The 22,135-nt window shown below is 43.1% G+C and overlaps 1 protein-coding gene across 8 annotated transcripts in view; it reads right to left on the bottom strand.

The window, feature by feature from the left end:
* Positions 1–22,135, bottom strand: part of PEX5 (peroxisomal biogenesis factor 5) — a 36,489-nt gene that overhangs the window by 2,196 nt on the left and 12,158 nt on the right. For 6 of the 8 annotated variants that reach the window (XM_036759626.1, XM_036759630.1, XM_036759631.1 and 3 more), the window contains 9 exons: positions 20,342–20,447; positions 19,518–19,608; positions 16,705–16,815; positions 16,364–16,456; positions 15,743–15,862; positions 5,553–5,696; positions 4,956–5,026; positions 3,506–3,718; positions 2,681–2,846 (listed from right to left, as the gene is read on the bottom strand). In XM_036759626.1, the coding sequence (XP_036615521.1) occupies positions 2,681–2,846; positions 3,506–3,718; positions 4,956–5,026; positions 5,553–5,696; positions 15,743–15,862; positions 16,364–16,456; positions 16,705–16,815; positions 19,518–19,608; positions 20,342–20,447 (1,115 nt within the window). The remainder of the gene's footprint in view (positions 1–2,680; positions 2,847–3,505; positions 3,719–4,955; positions 5,027–5,552; positions 5,697–15,742; positions 15,863–16,363; positions 16,457–16,704; positions 16,816–19,517; positions 19,609–20,341; positions 20,448–22,135) is intronic. The other 2 variants (XM_036759633.1, XM_036759634.1) reach the window with 1 other exon arrangement.

The following is a 22,135-nucleotide window of genomic DNA, read 5'->3' as shown; positions in this document are numbered from 1 at the left end:
CAGAGCCAGTATTAGAAAGCAGGCTTCCTCTACGTATAGTGACTCTCTGTATTAAGGGTTAAGACTACTTAAAGCCTCACTCATTGGTCAAGGTCCATAGCAGGAAATACTTGTTAAATGGAAGGAAATTTGACTTTAACTTTTGGGATTCCTTTCAATATGTGATCAGTAAGTTATTTTTATTTTGCTCTCTGCTTCCAACAGATCTGGGTAGTGTTTAGGCTTTTTTTTTTTAATCATGGTTTTCAGGGAGTCTGATTCTTAAATTATTTCTCCTTGACCTATTTTCCAAGTCAATTGTTTTTATATCCAATATCTTACATTTTCTTCCACCTTTTGATCTTGTTCTGCTATTTCTTGTCTTCACGGAATCACTGATTTGTGTTTGCTTTAGTCTAGTTTTCAGGGAGTCTATTTCTCCTTCTAAACTCCTGCTAATTCTTTCCTCCAAAGCTTTTCTTTCATTTTTTATCTCTGTTTCATTTCTTCTAAGTATTTACACAGTCCTTGTCAGTCCTTTGAGTCTCTGCTTATAGTTGTTATGAAGTTACTCCCTCCTTTTGGGGGAATCTTTACATTTGAACTAATTTTTTATACTGAATGGTATTTTCTTTCATTTATTCATCTGTCCACCTTTAGATCTTGAAAGCCAAAATCAGGTTCCTCCCTTCCTTTCTCTCCTGTGTGGTCTTTAGGTGGGGTGGTTGGCTTTACTCTGGGTCCCCTGAGTGTCTGCACTGGCCTTCACCAGCTGGGGTTAGACCACCTTTGATCTTTTAGGTTTGGACAACCGGGCCTTCAGCCTTTCTTTAGTAATTTTATTTCAGTATTAGGGACTAAATCAAGTCACTTTCAGCAGGTTCTAGGACTCCCAGAATAGAAGTCCCTTCACAGCCTGGCTCCAATCTATCTTTCCAGTTGTACTTCATCTTATCCTCCCTCCCTCCCAAACTTGTCCTACTCTCTCTACACCATTGTACATTTTCACAGGCAATCAATCCTCTACATGAAGGAAATCCATCCCAATGGATTTGTGTTTGACACTACTGAAGACCCTCTACTTCTGATATTCTCTCCTCCTGGTTTTGTGATACTAACCTTGGTTCTCTTCCTTCCTGCTCATCTACACCTTGCCCCCATGCATGTATGTCCCTCAGGACTCTGTCCTGAGGCCTCTCCTGTTCTCTCGGCAATCTCATCAGCTCCCTTGGGTTAGACCATGATTTCTTAGGCAGATAATTCTTGAACCTACATATTCGTCCTTCACTTCTCTCCTGAACTCCAGTTCCAACATATCACACTGCCTGCTAGACATCTAAACCTCAACATCCCATAGACACTGCAACCTCAACATGCCAAAGACAGAATTCACTATCTCACCTCTAAACCTATTCCTCCTTAATTTCCCCATTTCTGTCAAAAGCACCACCATTTTCTCAGTCATTCAGATTTGCTGCTTAAGACTCTCCTCTTTCCCTTACCCCCAATATACAACAAGCTGTCAAATCTTCTGGATTCTTCTTCCATGATATCTCCTGGATACATCCGCTTCTCTACTCAACTGGCAGCCCTCCTAGTTCAGGCCCCTATCACATCTCATCTGGACTACTGCCACAGACTCAGAGCTGGAGTCTGCCTCCAGCCCATTCCCACAAAGCTGCTACACTGATATTCCCAAAGCACACGTTTGACTGTTCCTTCCTTGTCTCAGTGAGCTTCAGTGGCTAAACTGGTCTGTCCGCTGTTCTCCACACATGAAATTCCATCTCCCACCTCCACTCCATTGTACAGGCCACTCCCCAGTGCCTGGAATGACCTTCCTCCCCACTTATGCATCTTGGGATCTCCGGCTTCCTTCATGCCTCAGTCTAGGTGCCGCCTCTTTCAAGAGTCCCTCCTGATTCCCCAGATGTTATTTATTTTATAATCTGCATTTTCCTATCTGTAAATCCATGACATCCTTCCAGTAGAATGAAAGCTTTTTGACGACAGGGACTCTCTTACTTTCCTATTTGTATGTAAGTCTAAGCACAAAGAAGGTGCTTAATAGATGCTTGCTAGCTAACATTTAAAATCCTCTTCCTTTAAGATCCAGTTCAGATGCTCCATTGTCCATGAAGCCTTCCTTTATTCCACCAGTGATCTCTTCCTCCATTAATTTTTTATGATACCAGTAAGTACACAGGTCTATTATGTACATGTGCTGTACACATGCGCTTCTACTAAACTCTAAGCTCCCCAGCTCACAGTTTTATGTGTAAGGTTTGAGAAGCACAATGACATTTCTTAACCTTTCTGTCCCCAGCTCTAGCTCAACACCTCATAAATGCTAAGTACTTAAATGTTAGTTGAATTTTATCTTACACATATAACTTAAATATGATAAAAATGAACAATTCTGCAAGACCCAGGAGTGCTGATCAATGATCAGCCATGACTCCAGAACTGAATTCCTTCTTTTCCCCCAACTTTACTTAAAGCCCATGGTCACCTCCAACTCTGATCCCCACGACACCATTGGGATTCTGAATGTGCACCTCATCTCTAGTGCTCCCATGTGGAACATGGGAAGTTATACACCATGTCTTCAGACTGGCGGGGACTAGTGGCTCCATCTGGGTCCAGAGCTGGCCTCACATTTCTACAGACCACCCCTTTTCTTCCCTTGCCCTGGACTCACATTCGGGCGAACACTGAGGGCAGCAGTGAAACAGTCCACAGCCTTGTCATACTCTCCACTCAAGTTGAAAAGGACCCCCAGGCCACACTGCACATCGGGGTCAATGGATGCAGGATCTTGTCGTACAGCTGCTAAAAACAATTCCTTTACCTCCACAAATAAGGAGCTGGGAGAGGGAAAGAAAAAATGAAAAATTAAAAGGGCATAGTCACCTTCAGGTTACCTGATCCCATTTCCTAAACATAGCCCAAACTGACCAACACTTGTCCCTGAAAATCACCTCTCCTTCAGCCACTCAAACCACCCCAACCTCAGGGCCTAAAACCCTTTTCAAAATCCCTTCTCATCCTAGCATCTTAGTATAAAAATGGTTATTATTATTAAATCTAAGGTTTCCATTCCACCACCAAGACCTTGGATCTGAATCTCCCTGATATTCTAGTTCACTAATACTGACTAGAAGAATCCTAGAATATTATACCTGGAACAAACCTCAGAGATTTTCTCCAAGAGTTCTTAACCCAGAGTCCATGAATTTTTTAAAAATGTTCTTAAATAAGAGTATTTCAATATAATTGGTTTTCTTTCTAAACCTATAAATTTAAAAAAATTATTCTGAGAAGGGGTCCATGACACAAAAAAAGGTTAGTGACCCCTAAATTTAGACCCTTCCTCATTTTGCATATGAAAAGACTGAAGCCCAGAGAAATAAAGGGGCTTGCCTATGGCTGCACAATGAGTGTGTACCTTCTTGAATTCCAGTTCCTCATTTCTCACCCCAACCTTGGCCTATACCACACAGCTTTAATAGGACCCCACACTCACTCAGACAGCAAAGAACCCAAGATGCGCTTGCTTGGACCCAGCCCTGCCCCACCAGCTCCCTCCTCAGCAGGTGTCACCAGGTGGGCATAGGCAGGTGTGTATCGCAGCCAGTCCCGCAGGGTCTCACAGGCCTGGCGCTGTAGGGATTCATTGGTGAAGCTCACAGCCAATGCCATCAGTGCTGTCAGATTATCTGGCTTTAACTCCAGACACCTGCAGTAAGGTGGGAATGGGGATTGGGGAGTGAGGAGGGAAGGGAAGGAGAGGGGAAGAAGATAAGAGGTTAAAAAGTAAATTAGTCTAAGTACTGTGCGAGCTACAGAACTAAGATTTGCACAACCAATCACACCCATGGCCACTGGGCCCCAAAGCCTGGGATTACAGAATCGACAAAGTCATGTTACCTGACTAACCCCACCTCAGACCAAAGGATCCTCCAGACTTTAAGGTATTAAAGAAACATTAGTTTGTCCTCCAGTCACAGGTCTGAGAGGAAACTGGAGACTTAGAGAGGCTTAGCTGGGACCCCACAGTGATATGGGCTGATGTAGGAACGGAACCAATTCCCATCCAGAGCAATACAATAGTCACATTCTAACATTAAGAATGTGTTCTATTCAATGTGAAACTATTCACAAAGGGCTATCAAACTGTGCATACCCTTTGATCCAGCAATACCACCACTAGGTCGATATCCCAAAGAGATTTTAAAAAAGGACTTATTTGTACAAAAATATTTATAGCAGCTCTTTTTGTGGTGGCAAAGAATTGGAAATTGAGGGGATGCCCATCAGTTGGGGAATAGTCAAGTTGTGATATGTGAGTGTAATGGAATATTATTGTAGTATAAGAAATGATGAGCAAGATGATTTCAGAAAAACCTAGAAAGACTTACATGAACTGATGCAGAGTGCAGTGAGCAGAACCAGAAGAACATTGTACACAGTAACAGCAATACTGTACAATGAACAACTGTGAATGACTTAGCTATTCTCAGTAGTGATCCAAGACAAACCCGAAGGACTTACAATGAAAAACGCTATCCACCTCCAGAGAAAGAGCTGATGGATATAGACCCAAGCATATTATTTTTTCATTTTCTTTCCTTCTTTCATTTTTTAATCTTTTTGGTTCAAGTTTTCTTCCACAAAATATGGAAGTATATTTTACATGACTACGCATGTATAACTATATCACACTGCTTACCATCTCAGGGAAGGGGGAGGGGAAGGAGGGAAAGGTAGAATTTGGTACTCAGATCTTAAAACAAAATGTTAAGAATTGTTTTTACATGTAATTGAGGGGGGAAAGTATTATTTAAATAAGGAAAAAGAATGTGCTCTTTTGAAGGACCACAAATAATTCAAGCAGCATAGGTCTGGGCTCCCATCACTACAAAGGATTTAAATGGAGAATTGGTGTAATGTTCCTTATCATTCATGGTACTCACCTTCGAAGGGCACTTATAGCCAATAGTTCCTGTTCATTCTCAGCTTGGGTGGTACCCAGATACTGCCAGGCCTGTAGGGAGGTCAAAAGAGCCCATAATTCCTGGATCTACTCCTCAGATGTACCAATGTACCCAGAGGAGGAGGTAAAGGATTGATAAATTATTCATTTTATCTTCCTAACCTTTTCCCCTAAGCTCTAGTCTATGAACTCATCTATGAACTTTAAGTACAGATTGAAGGATACTTTTTTTTACTCTATTTTTCTTTGTGTTTTTTTTTTAGCACGTGTTCTTTTGCAACATGGTAATATGGGAATATGTTTTGCATGACTTCATATGTATAAAAGATATGCTGTTTGCCTTCTCAAAGGGTGAGAGGGAAGGGGAGAATTTAGAACTAAAAATTTTTTAAAATGAACATTAAAAAAAATTTTACATGTAATTGGGAAATATTTAACAAAACAAAAATATATTTAAAAAAAAGAAAATGTGTAAGGCAAGAAAGAAAAAAATGTAACCATCTACCTGCCACCCTGCCCCTCCCCAATGCTCAGAAGTAGGGGAGCCATGTGGGGTTCAGATGTATAGGTCTCTTACCTCCATATGCTCAGGATCCTGCTGTACTGCAGCCTCAAAGAGAAGGACTGCATTTGGCAGGTCCCCCTCCTGTAGCCGCAGCAGCCCCTCTGCAAATGGCTGGGGATGGTCCCGAAGTGGGTTCTCTTCTTCAAACTGGTAACCCTAGAAAAGAGATGAAAGAGTGAGATGAAATAGCCATGGCTCTATTGTGCGTCTAAAGAAAGTCTTATGAGGGAAATGCCCGTAGTCAGAGGAAAAAAGGAGAGGAAGAAAGAGAATGTAATTGGAAAAGAAGTTGACTTGAAAGTGAAGACCCCTACATGAATCCTGACAGAATTTTGGCAAGTTCTTTCTCTGTGGTCATCAGTATAATTTAACCAGTTTGTTAAACCATTGCTAAGGGCTTACTATGTGCAAGGCACTACGCTGGATGCTGAGGACACAAAAGCAAAAGTCTCTGTCCTCAAGGAGCTGACATTACCCCTCTTGGTAGAGGTGAGTCATATTCTTAGGCCAGGGCATCCATATATGGTGAGTGGATCACTGTATAGAATAATGAATAACATAATATTGTTCTTCTAGAATTACCAGTGCTTGGGTAGAAGCAGATAAACCTCCTTTCTCTACCCCACTTTCATAAATATTAAGAACGCATTTAAAAGTTCTCCTAGTCTGAAGCCTTTGGAAGGAGAAATTATGTCTTGCCCCCCACTCTCCAGATAAGCCTAGTAAAGACTGAAGGACTTAAGGCAGCAACCAGACCAGGGCTAGGGGCTTCTGATGAATGCAACTTGACTGGTTTAGTATAATAACCCACCTAAGAGAAGAAGAGCCTCTGGTAACAGAATCGTTAAGATGGCTTACATGCTGTTGCTGCCATCTGTTGGCCATGAGAAAAGCACAGTGTTTAGACAAGTTCGTAAACATTTTGCACTACATCTGTGTCTACTTTCAATGGGAGGCTTGAATTTTTCCAACCCTGCCTTCCTACCAACACTTAGACTTGCTTCTGAAACAGTTGTAGGTTAAGATAAGGACTTTTTAAAGCCGGACCCAGATCACAGGTTCATTCTCAGATTCAGAGATGGAAAGAACACCTCCGTGGTCACCTAGGTCAATCCTACTCATTTTACAAATAAGGAAAGTGAGGATGAAAGATGTTAAGGAATCTGTCAGTTCACACAGGTAGGAAATATCAAAGCCAGGATGTGAACCCAGGATTTCTGCCCTATTGTAACATTCTGCCTTTTGATAATGGCGGCCTCAAAGACAAGGAGGCACATTTGTTCACTGATTGCTGTGAGCAGAACCATAAAATGTGGACAGAACTTAAAAATCATGTAGCATCAAGCCCTTGTTTTACAGATGAAGGAACTGAGGCCCAAGGCAATAAAGTAACCTGCTTAAGGTCACACAACTAGAAAATTTCTCAATGATTAGAAAAACAGTGCAAAAGTGCAATGAGCGGCCTCAGAAGACAGTGAGGCCTCATTAGAGGTTTTCAAGAAGAGGCTGCATGACCATTTCATATGTATGTTATAGCAGAGATTTCTTTTCAGGTGTACACTGGACTATATGGTCACTGAAGTTCTTTCCAACTCTAAAATCCTTCTACGGATGCGTGTATATTTATTTACATCATTAAATATTTCTCAATTACATGTTTTTAAAAAGTATGCTTCGATCTGCATTCAGACTCCATCAGTTCTTTCTCTGGGGATGGGTAGCATTTTTCATCATAAGTCCTTCAGAGTTGTCTTGGATCACTGTATTGCTGAGAATAGCTAAGTCGTTCACAGCTGAACATTGTACAATCTTGCTCTTACTATGCATAGTGTTCTCCTGGTTCTGTTCACTTCACTTTGCTTGAGTTCATATAAGTTTTCCCAGGTTTTTCTGAAACCATCCTGCTTATCATTTCTTACAGCACAACAGTATTCCATCACAATCATATGCCACAATTTGTTTAGTCATTCCCCTTAATTCTATCAGTGGACTTTTGTTTTTTATATTAAGAATGAATGGGCTGCCCCAAAGCACAGAGGGAGAATGAACTAGGAGTCACAAGGCAAGAACTCCACATAATGATGCAGATTTCTTGTCAATATCCTTGGTTGTTGCCTGTCCTTGCCCTTTCTTGTCAGTCCCAATCCTACTTCAGGTTGCTCCTGGTTCTCCTCCTACCTATCCGACCACTCTTTCTCAGTGCTGTCTGCTGGACCTTTATCCAGGTCATGCCCACAGGGTACTGTCCTAGGCCCTCTTCTCTTCTTTCTCTATACTATTTCACTTGGTTTTCTCATCAGCTCCCATGAATTCAGTCATCTCTATGCTGTTGATCCTCAAACCTATTTATATAGCCCTAATGTCTCTGTTGACCTCCAGTTTTGCATCTCCAACTGCCTTCTGGACATTTCAAATTGGATGTTCTATAAGCATCTCAAGTTCAACATGTCTAAACAGAACTCCCAATCTTTCCCCCCAGACTCTCCCCTCTTCCTAACTTCTCTATTATTACGAACAGCACCAACATTCTCTCAGTCACCCAGGATCACAGCGTAGGTGTATCCTCAACTTCTCATTCCCTCTCACCTCCCATATCCAATCTGTTGCCAAGCCTGTTAATTTTTTTTCCATAACATCTCTCCTATGTGCCCCTCTCCCTCCTCCAACACTGCCACCACTGGTGCAGGCCCGTATTACCTCATGCCTGGATCAGGGCAATAGCCTGTCGATTGGTCTGCCTGCCACAGTCCATCCCCACTCCACTTAGCTGCCAAAGCCATCATCACCCCCTCTACTCAACAAACTCGAGTGGCTCCCTATCAGCTCCAGGATAAAGACAGAATCCTCTGACAGGCCAAGCCCTTCGAACCCGACCCTTCCCTTTCTAGTTTTTGTGTGACTTTCCCTCCCACCACCCCCACACATGCTCTGACCCAGTGACAGTGGTATCCCTGCTCTAGGCATTTTTACTGGCTGCCCCCCATGCCTGAAATGTTCTCCCTCATCGCCACCTCCGGACTTCCCTGGCTTCCTCCAAGTCCCAACTAACACCTCTTCTTCTACATGAATCCTCTCCTGACTCCCCCTTAATGCTAGAGGCTTCCCTCTGTTGATTATGTCCAAGCTATTCTAAATACAAGACAAATTATTATTCCTCTCTTATATCTAATAACTAATTATTGAATGAGGACCAAGGTCTTCTACCCTTTTCTGCTTCTTCATCCAGAAATCAACCAATGTGGGAAATCTTTCTCAAAGACTTACCCAGCCTAAGATCTAATCAAAGACAGTAAAAGAAATTCTAAGTTTAGGAAAATTGGTGGATTCATGCTCATTGTGTTTACTTAGACAGGTATGGGGAAAAGTAGATTTTTCCCTTTTTTCAGACAGGTGATATGGAAATTGAGAAGTCTCCTTGACCAAGATGTGGGTGATCCAAGTCAGGTACCCCCAAGACTCTCATTAGACATTTCATTATAATATTCATTTTCTCACTAATTGTTAACCAATTAGAGTTTATTGCCACCCTTAGGAACACCCATTTTTTTCAAGGGCATAGAAGTTGTGAGCCTGCCACCATGAGGGTCTTTGGCATTCGAGAGTGCCACTGACCTCTCTTATTAATAACATGCTAGCTTTATTAATAAAATGACTAATTAGCCAGAAACTGTCTCTCGAACTTTTCAATCGTCACAACAGCTTGTCTGTACATAACTGTTTAAATGCTGTCATCCCCACTAGAGAGTGAGCTGTAGGGACTGTCTTGCCTTTCTTCATATCCCCAGCACTTAGCACAGTGCCTGGCATATAGCAGGATTAGTAAGTATTTATCGACTGGCTGCTCCTATAGGGAATTGGAGGGTGTGAGGGGTTACTCTCCTACTATCCTTCTTCTGGTGCTTGTTTCCCCCATTAGTGCTCCCTTAGATGTCTCTTCCAAAATGTACCAAATGTGAGGACCTGTTAATTTAAGCACTGACTGTTAAACTGAATTCTTCTGTAAAGCTGCTCGTATGCCAGCAACAAAATGTAACCAGTGGTGGTAGCATTCTGTCAGACCTTCACTGTCTTCCTCTCATCTTTTTCATTTTTCCTCCCTTCTCCCTTATTCTTCCCCTCCTCTTCTCTTTATAGGCCTCTTTCCCCTGAATTTGTTCATTTTCTTGGCACAGGTGTGGTACTTTGCCAAGGAAAAGAAAGGGGCCTTGTTTATGGACTTTTTGATAGTAAGCAATGGCAACTCTTAAAAAGTTTTGGAAAGGGAAAGCTCGAGGCTTAGGACAAGGCCCTAGAAGACAGTTAAAAGCCTAAAGGCTTTTAGTCTTCCCGGCTCTCTCTCTACAAACACAAATCCAAGACTGTACTTCAGCTTATTTTGCACAACTTTTAAGTAGAAGGGAAATCTCCCAGTTGATACACAGACTTTGGTTCTCAAAAGCCTGAAATACAGCCAGTCAAGAGGATGCAGCCCTTCAATCTATACTCTAGCCTCCAGGCCCCCCAGCTCCTCTTGTGGAGTAGAAACTTGGTGGCCTGCTCTATACCGCAGAGCCCCTGACATCCCCCTAACTGTACCGTGTCAGCTCAGGTATCTCAGAGAAGCAGGCTTGGAGGCAGACTGCTAAAACTGCCAATAAGGAGTGGAATTGCAGTCAAAGCTAGGAGAGTGGAGAAGAGCCACTTCTGACTGCAGTTTTAAGGTGAGGGCAAGCAGAATCTGTTAATAAAAGCTTCCATTACTATGAGGAATTTCCTCAAATTTCCCTTTGATTCTAGAGGGAGGGACTGGATTTTGGGAGTGGATTTGGGTGTTTTTGTTTTTCTCTATTCAACGACAAAGGACAGAAGAATAAGATCTGTCCCACCTTGCCCTCCTTGGACACTGAAAGCACTGTATTGCTAATGGACAAATGAATGTGGAAGACTCCTCCAAACAGAGGAGACTGAGGGCAAGCCTTTCTACAATATAATTTAGATGGTTTGAATGGATTGAAGGGCTTTATTCAAAAAGCTTTAAAATCTGTAGTAAGATTTAAACTAAATGAGGAGAGGGGAGTGCCTTTTTATGAAACTCTCAGCACAGTGCCCAACACATGGTATGGGCTTAAAAAATACTGACTGACTGAACTGGAAGGAAGGATAGAGCAACAGTTTCCAAAGTGTCAGTACTCAGTAACAAGCAGTTTTTACACTTGATACACTAACAGTTAACAAGTCTCAGAAATATTTCTGTCAAATACCTTGTAAGTCCTCTAATCCTGCATCAGAGTAAGAAGATCACTGCTACAGTTTCATCTTTTTTTCTCTCTTGCTTCAAGTGGTACATTCCCAGCCCCTGCCATGCCCACTCATTTGCAGGAGGGGAATGGATCACCTACTACTCTCAACTAGCAAATATAGGTCATGGTTTGCTGTCTTGGATCAAACACTTCTATCTTTTGTTATTGCTGTTCAGTCACTAAGTCACGTCTGACTTTTGGTGACCTGCACAAGTCCAAGTGGTTTTCTTGGCAAAGCTGCTGGAATGGTTTGCCATTTCCTTCTCCAGTGGATTAAGGCAAGCAGAGGTTAAGTGACTTGCCCAAGGTCACACAGCTAATCAGTGTCTCAGGCTGGATGTGAACTCAGGTCTTCCTGACTCCAGGCCCAGTACTCTAACCACTGAGCCATCTAGCTGCCCCACTTCTATGTCAATATGTCAAATTGATGGAGGAAAGATTTCTAATAAGTCAAACTGACAAATACATTTTAGGTGGAAATGATCTATACCCTTCATATCCACCTTTCCATTGTGAATCCCCACTTGGGAAGTGATATGGCCATAAAAGGGCCCCTTCCTAACTGTCTGTCCATTCCTCAGTCTTCTTTGCTGGACCATCATTTGTGTTCCTCTCCCTAACTATTGTCATATTCTAAGGTCCTGTCCTGCATCCTCTTCTTTCTGTACACCAGGAGTCCTTAACCTGGGGTATGTGAACTTAAAAAAATTCGAATAACTATTTCAACATAATTGGTTTCCTTTGCAATCCTGTGTATTTACACATTTAAAGATGTTATTCTGAAAGGGGCTTCACCAGACTGCCAAAGAAAAGGGGTTCATAACACAAAAAAGACTAAGAACCCTTGTTCTTGACTCTCTCATGGTGACCTCATCAGCTTTTAAGTGTTTTAATTATATCTGGGGAAGACTCCCAGATACAGTATTTAGCCCTAGACTCCCTCCTGAGCTATAGTTCTATACTACCAACTGTCTATGGAACATTTCCACATGGATGTTCTGTAGGACTCTCAAACTCAACATTTCCAAAACAGAACTCATTATCTATTCACCAAAATCTACCTCTCTTCTAAACTTCCCCTTTCTGTTGAAGGCGCCACCATACAGCTTCACAATTTCTGAGTCATTTTCAGCTCCTTCCTTTCTCTCTGATTTGCTGCTAAATCTTGTCAATTCTACTTCCACATCTCTCTCATAAATCCCCTCCTCTCTACTCACAGGGCCACCATCCTGGTCCAGATTCTCATCACCGCTTGACTGGACTATTACAAAAGCCTCCTAATTGGTCTCTCCCTATGGTCTCTTTCCAATAGCTCTTACACACACACAGCTGCCGAAGTGATAGTCCTAAAGCACAGGTGTGACTGCTCAATAAGGTACAGCTGCTATTCTTGCTAAGCTCAAATAGAAGCTCCTCTGTCATTGCACAGCCTACTCTCTGGCCTTATCACGCATCACTCTCCCTGATATACTTTCTGTCTAGCCAGACTGGCCTTCCTGATGTTCCTCATACACAGCACTGGGTTCCCCCCCTTCTCTGCACAGACTAACCTTCCATTCCCAGAAGGCACCTCCTCCTCACCTCACTTCACCTCTTCCAATTCCTGTGTAATTTCACAGCACAGCTTGGATGTCGCCTCCTTTCAGAAGTCTTTCTTAAGTCCCTCAAGCACTAGTGCTTCCTCCCTCCACAAGGTTACCTTATATTTATTCTGTATTTGCATGTGTACATTGGTATGTGTTTGGTGGTTTCCCCTAAGATGATGGCTCAGTGGCACAACTCAATATTGAACTGGTCCCAGGTGACATTCAAGGTGGGCCCAAGGAGGGTATGGCCAGGAACAACCTTACAGTGTTACTGGCAGGACTCTCCTGCTGATACTCCATTACTCACTTCTCCATCCTCCCCATTTAGAAAGGGGCAGCCCTGATAGACTGGCTATTCTGCACTCAAACTGCCTGAGAGCAAGATGACTGAGGGAAATTAAGGCCAACACAGTCATGTACTTCTAGGGGAAGCTCCAGCAGCAAAGCTGATGCTCCCATGTGCCAGTAACAGAATGCCCTACAGAAGGCAGTTCATGGGGGAAAGCAGGAGCCCCTTGATGGCCAGATTCTTTTTCTAATGTGGCTTCCCAAGAGAGATTTCCATTTAGAGGGTACAGAAATGTTCCCCCTAAAATGTATCACAGTGCTGCCACTACTAAAGAAGAAAAGCAAATTATAGTACTGAATACACTACACCAAAGGCACGATGTTTTAGCAGCACATTCCGTCAGCAGGATTTCGTTCCTCTGAAAGGTTATGACTGCACTGTTAAGTGTCCTTTGTGCAGTACACGTGCCCAGGCCTCTGCATCTTCCTTAACCTCACCTAGAAGGCCTAGGGTTGCCCAGAGGCTTGCTGTTGCCCCTAGCCAGCTGTTCCAAAGTTGTCTGAGCACACAGGCTGGTATTTTCTCTGATATGGAAGTCTTAGGGAGTTGCCAAGAGCACATTAAGTGACTTGCCCAAGGTCACTTGTCAGTATGTGGCCGAGGCAGGGCTTGAACACAGGCCCTCCTGGATCTAAGACCAGCTGTCTATCTACCACTAGGTGACCAAGTGGGCAGCCACAGGGAGCAGAGGGTGGAGAGAGCAAGCACTAGACCTACAGTCAGGAAGATCTCATTTCAAATCTAGCTTGAGTTCAAATCACACACTAATAGCTGTGTGACCCTGGGAAAGCCCTTGAACATCTTAGAAAATAAGGATAATGACAGCATCCAATTGCCCAGGGTGGTTGGGAGGATCAAATGAAAGAATATTCGTACAGTGCTTGGCACAGTGCCTGGCACACAGTAAGTGCTATAAAAATGCTAGGTATTATTCTTTTTTAGGTTGGCATCATGACATCAATTAAAATAATGCTACAGGGTTAATAGAAACAGCAAAAAACCAACAAATTAAAAGGCAAGCTATGTAAAATCACAACTAAAATCTGAATATGTCTTCTGTATTCATTCAAGTAGCTACTAAAAGTCCCCAAGAAAGACAACGCTCTCAATATAATAAAGTACTGCAAAACAATTGTCAATTTTCAGCTATCAAAATCATGGGGTTTGCATTTTGTATCCTTTTCTCAATCAGGAAAAAAAATTGTTTTTGAACGTTATATAAGATACTTATAAAACAAAACAGAAAAATATATCCTAAACTTGTAACTGGCATTACACTATCTTACATGTTCCTCACAGGCAATAGGGTGGTTATGGTATATACATAGCATGAAACTACTAAGATAATAAAGAACAGACAAAACACATGTCAGCTGTAGGAAAATGTTAGCTATTATTATAACTGCACTATGCAGTTGCTCCATCTAATGAGATGAAATCCAAGAGATAAATATAAAGTCTTAAACATGGATTCATAAAAATCAGCTTCACAAACACAAAATGGGAACACTTCACGAGTACGGGAGAGCAACAGCTCCCTTGCAGTGCACGGAGTGCTAGACTTAAAGTGAGGAAGACCCGAGTTCAAATCCTGCCTTGGCATGTCCTAGCTGTGTGACCCTCGATGAGTCACTTCTTTTCTTTAGGCCTGTTTTCTCATCTATAAAGTGGCAGCTCAAACACCCACTGCCTTGCAGAGTTGTGGTAAAGATCAGAGACGGTTCAGTGAGAGAGCTTCACAAGCCCTCCACACACTGCTCACTATCTACAGCAGGGAGCTGGGGAGACAAGGATGGCTCTGAAAATGATCCAGAGGTCTTAGTGGACTGTAAGCTCAGCATGAGCTGCCCTGTGATACAACAGCCAAACCCAGCTCCTGGGACCTAGGGGAGCATCAAAAGCACAGCCTCCATCCAGAGGGAGGCCAGTCCCTCTGTACTCTACCGTGGTCAGAGCATGTCCAACGCTGTGTCTAGGGGCAAGTGTCACAGTATATGAAGGACTCTGGGAACATTCAAGAGAGGAAAAGACCATTCAGACTGTTAAGAGGCTTTGAGAGGAGACTGACGAGACACACGACAGCTGTTCTGGGATATGTGAAAAGCTGTGATATGGAAGTAGGATAAGATTTATTCTGCTTGGTCCCAGACAGCAGACCCAGGAGCAGCTGAAGCTATCCCAAAGTGGAACGGGCCACCTCCAGAGGCAGAAGGTTTGTCCCTCATTGGACACCTTCCAGCAGAAGCTGGAAGACTATTTATGGGACACGCTAGAGCAGGAAATCTTTTCTTGGATATGTGTTAAAGCAGATGGCTGCTGAGACCCCTCACAACTCTAGATTGTGTGATTCTGTTTTCACCCTGACCCTCCTTAATTAATGGTACTACCTTGGCTGGGGTAGCTAGCATCTGAAGAATGGGATTAGAATGGAAAACATTTGCCAACTTGAAGTATGACAGAGAGTCAGTCAGTTAGGCGTCTAGGGGCACCAACCTCTGAACAGGGAGGATTCACATCCTGATCCTATCACTCCTGATCCTTCATTGATAGGTAACTACTGTCCCCTACTACTCCTCCCCTCAAAGCCACTGGGGCCCAAACTCCATAGATCCAGACTTCCAGTCTTCTGCACATTCCTGTTTTGTTTCAAGAAAACCGCATCCTTCCTAAAGCCTGGAGCCTAAACTAGATACCAAAATACTTTCCTGTCAGTGCAGGTATCCCTTTGTTCTCCTGAATGGTGCCGTATCCCATATGCTGACACCTTGGATACAGCAGAATGACAGACTTAAGCTACAACCACTGGCATTCAGTATTTATGACCTGCTATTAACAAAGGAAGATAGTATGATTGTTTAGGCTTCTTTTCATGCGAAGGTTCACAGGAAAATAGTATTTGCAAAGTGTGCACTTGGTAGCTTTCCTTTTATCTCCAGTTTGAAGAGGAGACCAAAAGAGAAAAGAACACCAGAGAACAACTGCTCTTACCTTATCATAGGAGGAAGAAGTGAGGTCATCATAGTCAGAGAGCCACGGATGGGCCTCAGCATCCCGCTTGGCCATTTCTTCCCATTCTGCCTGCAGCTTATCCCAGAAGTCAACATCAGACTGCAGGAAGGTGCACGCGGAGGGAGAAAGGAGTCAGCTATCATGGCCGACTTGAAATCTGTCTTCTATTATTCCTAGGAACCTTCCTATTTGGTCTTATATTCCCACTGTCTGGCTTTCTATCCATAGAAGAATTCCTCTAGGAAGGGGTTCTTAACCTGTGGTCCATGAACTTTTTAAAAAAATATCTTGATAACTGTATTCCTGTATAATTGATTTCCCTTATAAATCTATGTATTTGATTTTATGCATTTAAAAACATTATTCTGGGGCAGCTAGGTGGCACAGCGTATATAGAGCACCAGCCCTGGAGTCAGGAGGATCTTAGTTCAAATCTGGCCTCAGAACAATAACACTAGCTGTGTGACCCTGGGCAAGTCACTTAACCCCAATGCCTTGCAAAACAAACAAAACATTATCCTGAGAAGGGGTCCATGGGTTTCACTAGTCTACCAAGGGGTCTACAGCATAAGAGGCCTTGCTCCCAGCCTCTGTTCTCACCTCTACAGCTGACTTGGCTCTTTCAAATTCTGTATCAAGGGCAGGCACATTCGCTGGCCGTGTGAACTGGTCCACCCAGGCCTCTGATGTGCCCTGTGAGAAAGAAAGGGTAGAAGGCCAGTCAATGTTCTACCACCCACAAATTTTCTATCTTTTCAAAAGGTCCCTCAAGCTGAATATAATCAGCTCCCACTGCCACCCACGCTGGAAGCAGGCACTGACAGAAGAAACTGTCAATGACCATCCTCTCCCCACCTGGGATCAGAGAACACTGACAAGGGAAACCATAACTTGAGCAAGAGCTGATGCTGAGGCTGGGCTGTGTTGTGACAGGGGCCTACCTGCTGCTGTACAAACTCTGCTGCCCACTGTTCTGCCTGCTCCCGGCTGGACCCCGAATTGGCATCCAGGGACACCCGCCCCTCTCCGATCTGCCGCACGAATCGCAGGAACTGGGGCACAGAGACACACACAGGCTACTTGGGAAAGGACTGCCAAGTGTGTGCCCTCAACCATGAATGAAAGGACCCTGCACACTCCCTTCTCCTTGAATATACCCAGCTCCAGGCAAGATATGATAAACACTCTGAAAGGTAGCCAAGAACAAAAGAAGAGGATCTTGGGCTTTAAGGTTGGGGGACAGAGGCAAAGAGAAACCACAAAATAGAAAGGAGTTAGGAGGGAGATGAGAGAAAGGGCAATTGGAGGAGCTTGGTGGTACAGTGGCTAGAGCACCAGCCCTGGAGTCAGGACCTGAGTTCAAATCCAGCCTCAGACACTTACCAGCTATGTGACCCTGGGCAAGTCACTTTACCCCAATTGCCTAAAAAGGGAGAGAGAGGGGAAGGCAGGGGAGAGAGGACAACTGTGGGACAGGTCTCAAATCTCATTTCTTTGGAGAGGAATTCAATTAGCACTTATTAGGTGCCTACCATGAGCAAGGCACAAAAACAAAAAACAATTCCTGTCCCCAAGAAGCTTACACTCTATTATAGGGATATAATATGTATCCAGACAAGTAATTACAAGATGATCTCAGGTGAGGGAGGGTCTTAATAACTAGAGGGAGGTGGAGTCAGTAAAAGCTTTACATTAAATATGACACTTAAGCGGATAATTGAAGAAAGCAAGGGATTCTATTTAAGAGGCAAATGTGAGAAGGCTATGAGACACAAGAAGCCCCAGAGACAGAAGAAGGAATCTTTAGCTTGGGGAAGAGCTAGCAGGCCACTGTGCCTGGGACACAAAATACGTGAAAGGGAGTAATACAAAAGGAATGTGGAAATATAGATTGGAGATAGATTTTGGAGTCCTTTAATGCCAAGCTGAGGAATTTCTATCTTATCCTAAAGGAATTAGCTATCCACTGAAAAATGTAGAGCAAAGGAGCAACAGTCACATCTGTGTCTTTACTATTAATCTGACAGCAATGTAGAAGATAGATAAAAAAGCAGAACCTGGAGACAGGGAGACTATATTAATAGTTCAAAGGAGAAATTATGATGGCCTGAACTAGGGTAGGTGTAACCCATCTAGAAAAAAAAAAACAGGGATATAAGTGAGAGGCACTGTCAAAGCAGAACTGACCAAACTTGGTAACTGACTGGACGGGGGATGCTGGAGATGAAAGAGTCAACCGTGACTCTGATATTGCAAACCTTGGTGACTGGAAACAGGAGATGCCCTTGAAAATAAGCAAGCAGGTGGAAGGAAGTAAATGAAGTGGGAGAGACAGCGAAAAAGGTCTGTTGTGGACCAGCTGAGTTTCAGAGGAAGTGGGAAATCCAGGCAGAGTCATTCCACAGTAGTTGGCAATGATATAGATTAGGGACCATATCTATGAGATGGCCAAGACAGAGACAGTCTGGAAAAAGACAGAGGCCTTGAGAGCCACCAAGCTTGGTGGGTGGGAAATTATCCTGCAAAGGAAACCAATAGAAATGGCCAGATAAGTAGGAGCAAAACCAAGAGAGAAGAATGTCACAGAAGCCAGGGAAAGTAAGTACACTAGGGAGGAGGAAGTGCTCAGCAGTATAGCAAAGAGGGAAAAACCAGAATGAGGATGAAGGAAAGTCTATTGGTTTTAGCAGTTATGAGACCATCATCGGTCCTTTGACTCTGAGGTCCGACTGTTAAACAGAGTGGCAAAATGGATAGAGCACCAGACTTGGGAGTAAGCAAGACATGGGTTCAAATTCCACCTTGAAGCAGAGGAAGGGGAAGGGAGAGCGTCAGAAGCCAAATTGCAGAAAGTTGAGAAATAAGTGGGAAGCGTAGAAGGAGAGACAAGAGTGTAGGCAGCTCTTTCTGGGTCTTAGGCTATGAAGGAGAGAAGAGATATTAATGACAGCTTTAGATGGCAGGGTTTTTTAAGGAAGAGGGAGATTTGTGCACATCTGTAGCAAACAAGGAAGGAAACAGCAAATAAGAAGAGATAGATGATTAAAGAAAAAGAGGGTATAATTGAGAGGGTAAAATTCATAAAAGGGAAAGGAAGGGAGAGGATCAAGGACAAAAGTAGAGGGGTTGGCTTTGGCAAAGAAGAGTGACTTCTTCCTCAGAAACTGAAGGAAATGAAAAAATAGGCTAGAGGGATTTTGAGGGGCCAAATAGGGAGAAAAGGAAATACACAAATGTGGCTTCTATCCTCTCAGTAAACTGGGAGATGAGGTCCTAGGACACTACAGTGGGCTTGAGGGGAGAAAAGTCCACTGTAGGGGAGTACGAGGAAGTCAATTAGAGAAGAATAAAAGTGTTGCTAAGAATATTGCAATGCAGCCATGAGGCAAAGTTGTAATAAGATAACAAATTTCTAGTAGACCCTTCTGGCATGGTTGTATAACTATCTAGTAGCATACCAGCAAGTAGCATACAGTTAGGATCAAAGAGGGAGATGGTGGGAATAAGCCAGGCTTGGAGCCTGGTGAAGACAGGGGATCCAAAGGAACCAAGTTGAACTGATCAACTATAGGCTCAAGGCTGAAAGGAAGAATGTGGGCCCAGAGCAGGGTTGATAGGCTGGAGGAATGGAGGGGACTATAGGAAAAGACCTGCTGTCTCATCTCCTCCCAGGACACAACACGGTAAAAAGAATACATTCCCTATGTTCCATGCTCAGCTCTCCCGAACAGAGAAACAGCGAGATGAGGCTCACCTCAGAATTAGCTAATTTTGGGTCATCCACCTTGGCCACGAAGTCATTGGCAGTGGACTGCAGGTCTTCATCAGGAAGATACTCCTTGTACCTGAACCGGAAGAGGTCAGAATGATCTGATGCTCCAAAAAACAACCACCTCATGCACACTCCTTATGCATACCCACTCCTCACCCTGAGAGACATCTTTCTCCTCTCAGTTAATCTATTAAATCTAATCTATTAAAAGGGACAATGAGGGATGGAAGAAAAGGCAAATTCCCACATTCTATTACCTTCTCTTCCCTAAGGCTAGGTGGTGTGATGGATAGAGCTCCGGACCTTAAGTGAGGAAGACCTGGATTCAAGTCCGGGCTCAAACACCTACTAGCTCTGTGACACTGGGCAAGTCAATTAACCTGTCAGGCTCAGTTTCCTCAACTGTAAAATTGGGATAACAATAGCACCTACCTCCCAGGGCTGTTATAAGGATCAACTGAGGTAATATTTGTAAAAACTCTAGCACAGTGCCTGGCATGGACTGGGTCTTAATCCTCCTTCCCTCCTTTACTTCCTTCCCTAACACACAACCTTGAAGGAATGAGGAATCCCAAATGATGTAAGAAAGGCCTTAGGGCAGCCACAGATTTATAGTGAGCTAAGGGCAGGACTTACAGAGTTTTTATGTTGGATATAATACAAATAGGAAAAATTAAAGAGGCTAAGGAGGAATAAGAAGCTTGGAGAAGATGGCATGTAAATATGAATGAGAAATGTTGGAAGGGATAAAAAATACTGCCTGAAATCTTTCCTTGGAAGTACAGGAAGGAACAGCCAGGACTCACCAGTGGTCAGTGGTGGTTGTTCCCTCAGGTTCTCCTAGCCAGAGTTTCTCTTCTGACTGTTCCAGGTACTCCTCAGCCCAGCGGGCAGGAGACACAGATGAGGGGTCTGCGGAGAGTGGGGAAGATTGAAGAATCAACAGAGTCAGCCAGAGAATGGGGAAATGAGGAATACTATGTACAGCCTAGATGGCTTCCCTATTCCTAGTATCTCAAAAAAGCCTATTCCCTCCCCTGGATTAACCATGCTAATGAATCTCCACTTTCAGGAAGTTAGAGGTAGAAGGTTTCTGAAGGTCAAAGAAGAAGTCATGAAGCCACATGGGGAGGTCAGGCCCAGAGCAGCTACAAGTACTAGACAGGGAGCCAAGAGACCTGGCCTCAAATTCCAGCTCTGATATTTTTCAGCTGTGTGATCCTAAGCAAGATATTTAATTCCCCAAGGCCCAGTTTTCTCATTTGTAAAATGTGGAGAGTAATCTTTACACTACTTACCTCACAGAGGAGTGATAAAGTACTGGAAGGAAAGCATTTTATAAAACTTAGAGCCCCATATAGAGAATGACTCAAATATATGACAGAAAGAGCCAACCCCAAAAGAGAGGGGGCAAAGGAGATCAACAGCTTTCAAAAGAATTGCAAACCACAAATGACCCTATAAAAACACACTGAAATAGTAAGAGAAATTTAAATTAAAATTCTAAGGTTTTACCTCACACCTTTATGAAAACTGGCAAATAATTAGGAATAGTCAATATTGGCTACAATGAATACTAAAAGGGCTGTGGGAAAACAGACCGGAAAGCAGAATTTAGTTTGGAATTATATAAGAAAAGTAACTAAACTAACCAAACCCTTTGACTCAACAATGCCATTACTGAACAGTATCCCAAGGATGCCAAAAACAGAAACAAAGGTCCAACATACACCAAAGTGTTCACAGTGGCTGCACAGAACCAGAAACAAAGTGGATGCCCATCAACTGGGGAATGAAAAACTATGCACATGGGAATAATTATGCAGCAAGAAATGACAACTAGGAAGAATTCAGAGGAATGAGCAAGGTTTATATGAAATGATACCAAATTAAGTAATCAAAACAAGAGACTGATATACAGCATCTAAGTAATGTAAATGAAAAGATGACTAAAAGGAAATCAAATTCTTGAGTAATGGAAAAACCAACGACAGTTCCAGAAAAGAGAGAAATAAACATACCTCCTCCTGACAGAGGAGTGGAAAATTACTATGAGAAAACATTATAAACATTGTCTGTATCAGATTTAATTTTCTTTGCTTTAAGAGAGGGTTTGATCTGGAAGGGGAGGTGGTAAAGGACTGTAATAGGTAGACAAAATGTATCAATAAAACATGTTTAAAAATCCAAAGTTCTATAAAAATATAAGGTACCATTATAGTGACCATCCTCATTGAGGAGAAAAAGATTGTGAGGTGGCTGAGAGAGAGAGGAGTTGAGGCTCAAACAGAAGACTTCCTATTCCATATTACAAACTGCCTAACCTGCTCTCTCCCTACCCACATTCAAGAACTGATGGAGAAAGTCGTTATCTGCCTCTTGTCTTCTCCTCAGTAGCTTGTGGAGTACAAAGACATGATCTCATTCCCCGTTCTAACAGCATGCTCATAAAGCAGAAACCACATGCCCCCAGCAGGAGGAGCTGTGTCAGCCCTACTGTTCCCAGACAATCTGAGAAGCAAAGCAGCCACCTGGGAGTGAGGCTATATAGCCTGTTATCCCTGCTCTGCAAGCATTTATTCTAAAATCTTTTCATCTAG

The sequence above is a fragment of the Trichosurus vulpecula genome, chromosome 5 (assembly GCF_011100635.1).
Source record: "Trichosurus vulpecula isolate mTriVul1 chromosome 5, mTriVul1.pri, whole genome shotgun sequence".
NCBI lineage: Eukaryota > Metazoa > Chordata > Mammalia > Diprotodontia > Phalangeridae > Trichosurus > Trichosurus vulpecula.
This window is presented reverse-complemented; position numbering and strand designations above follow the sequence as displayed.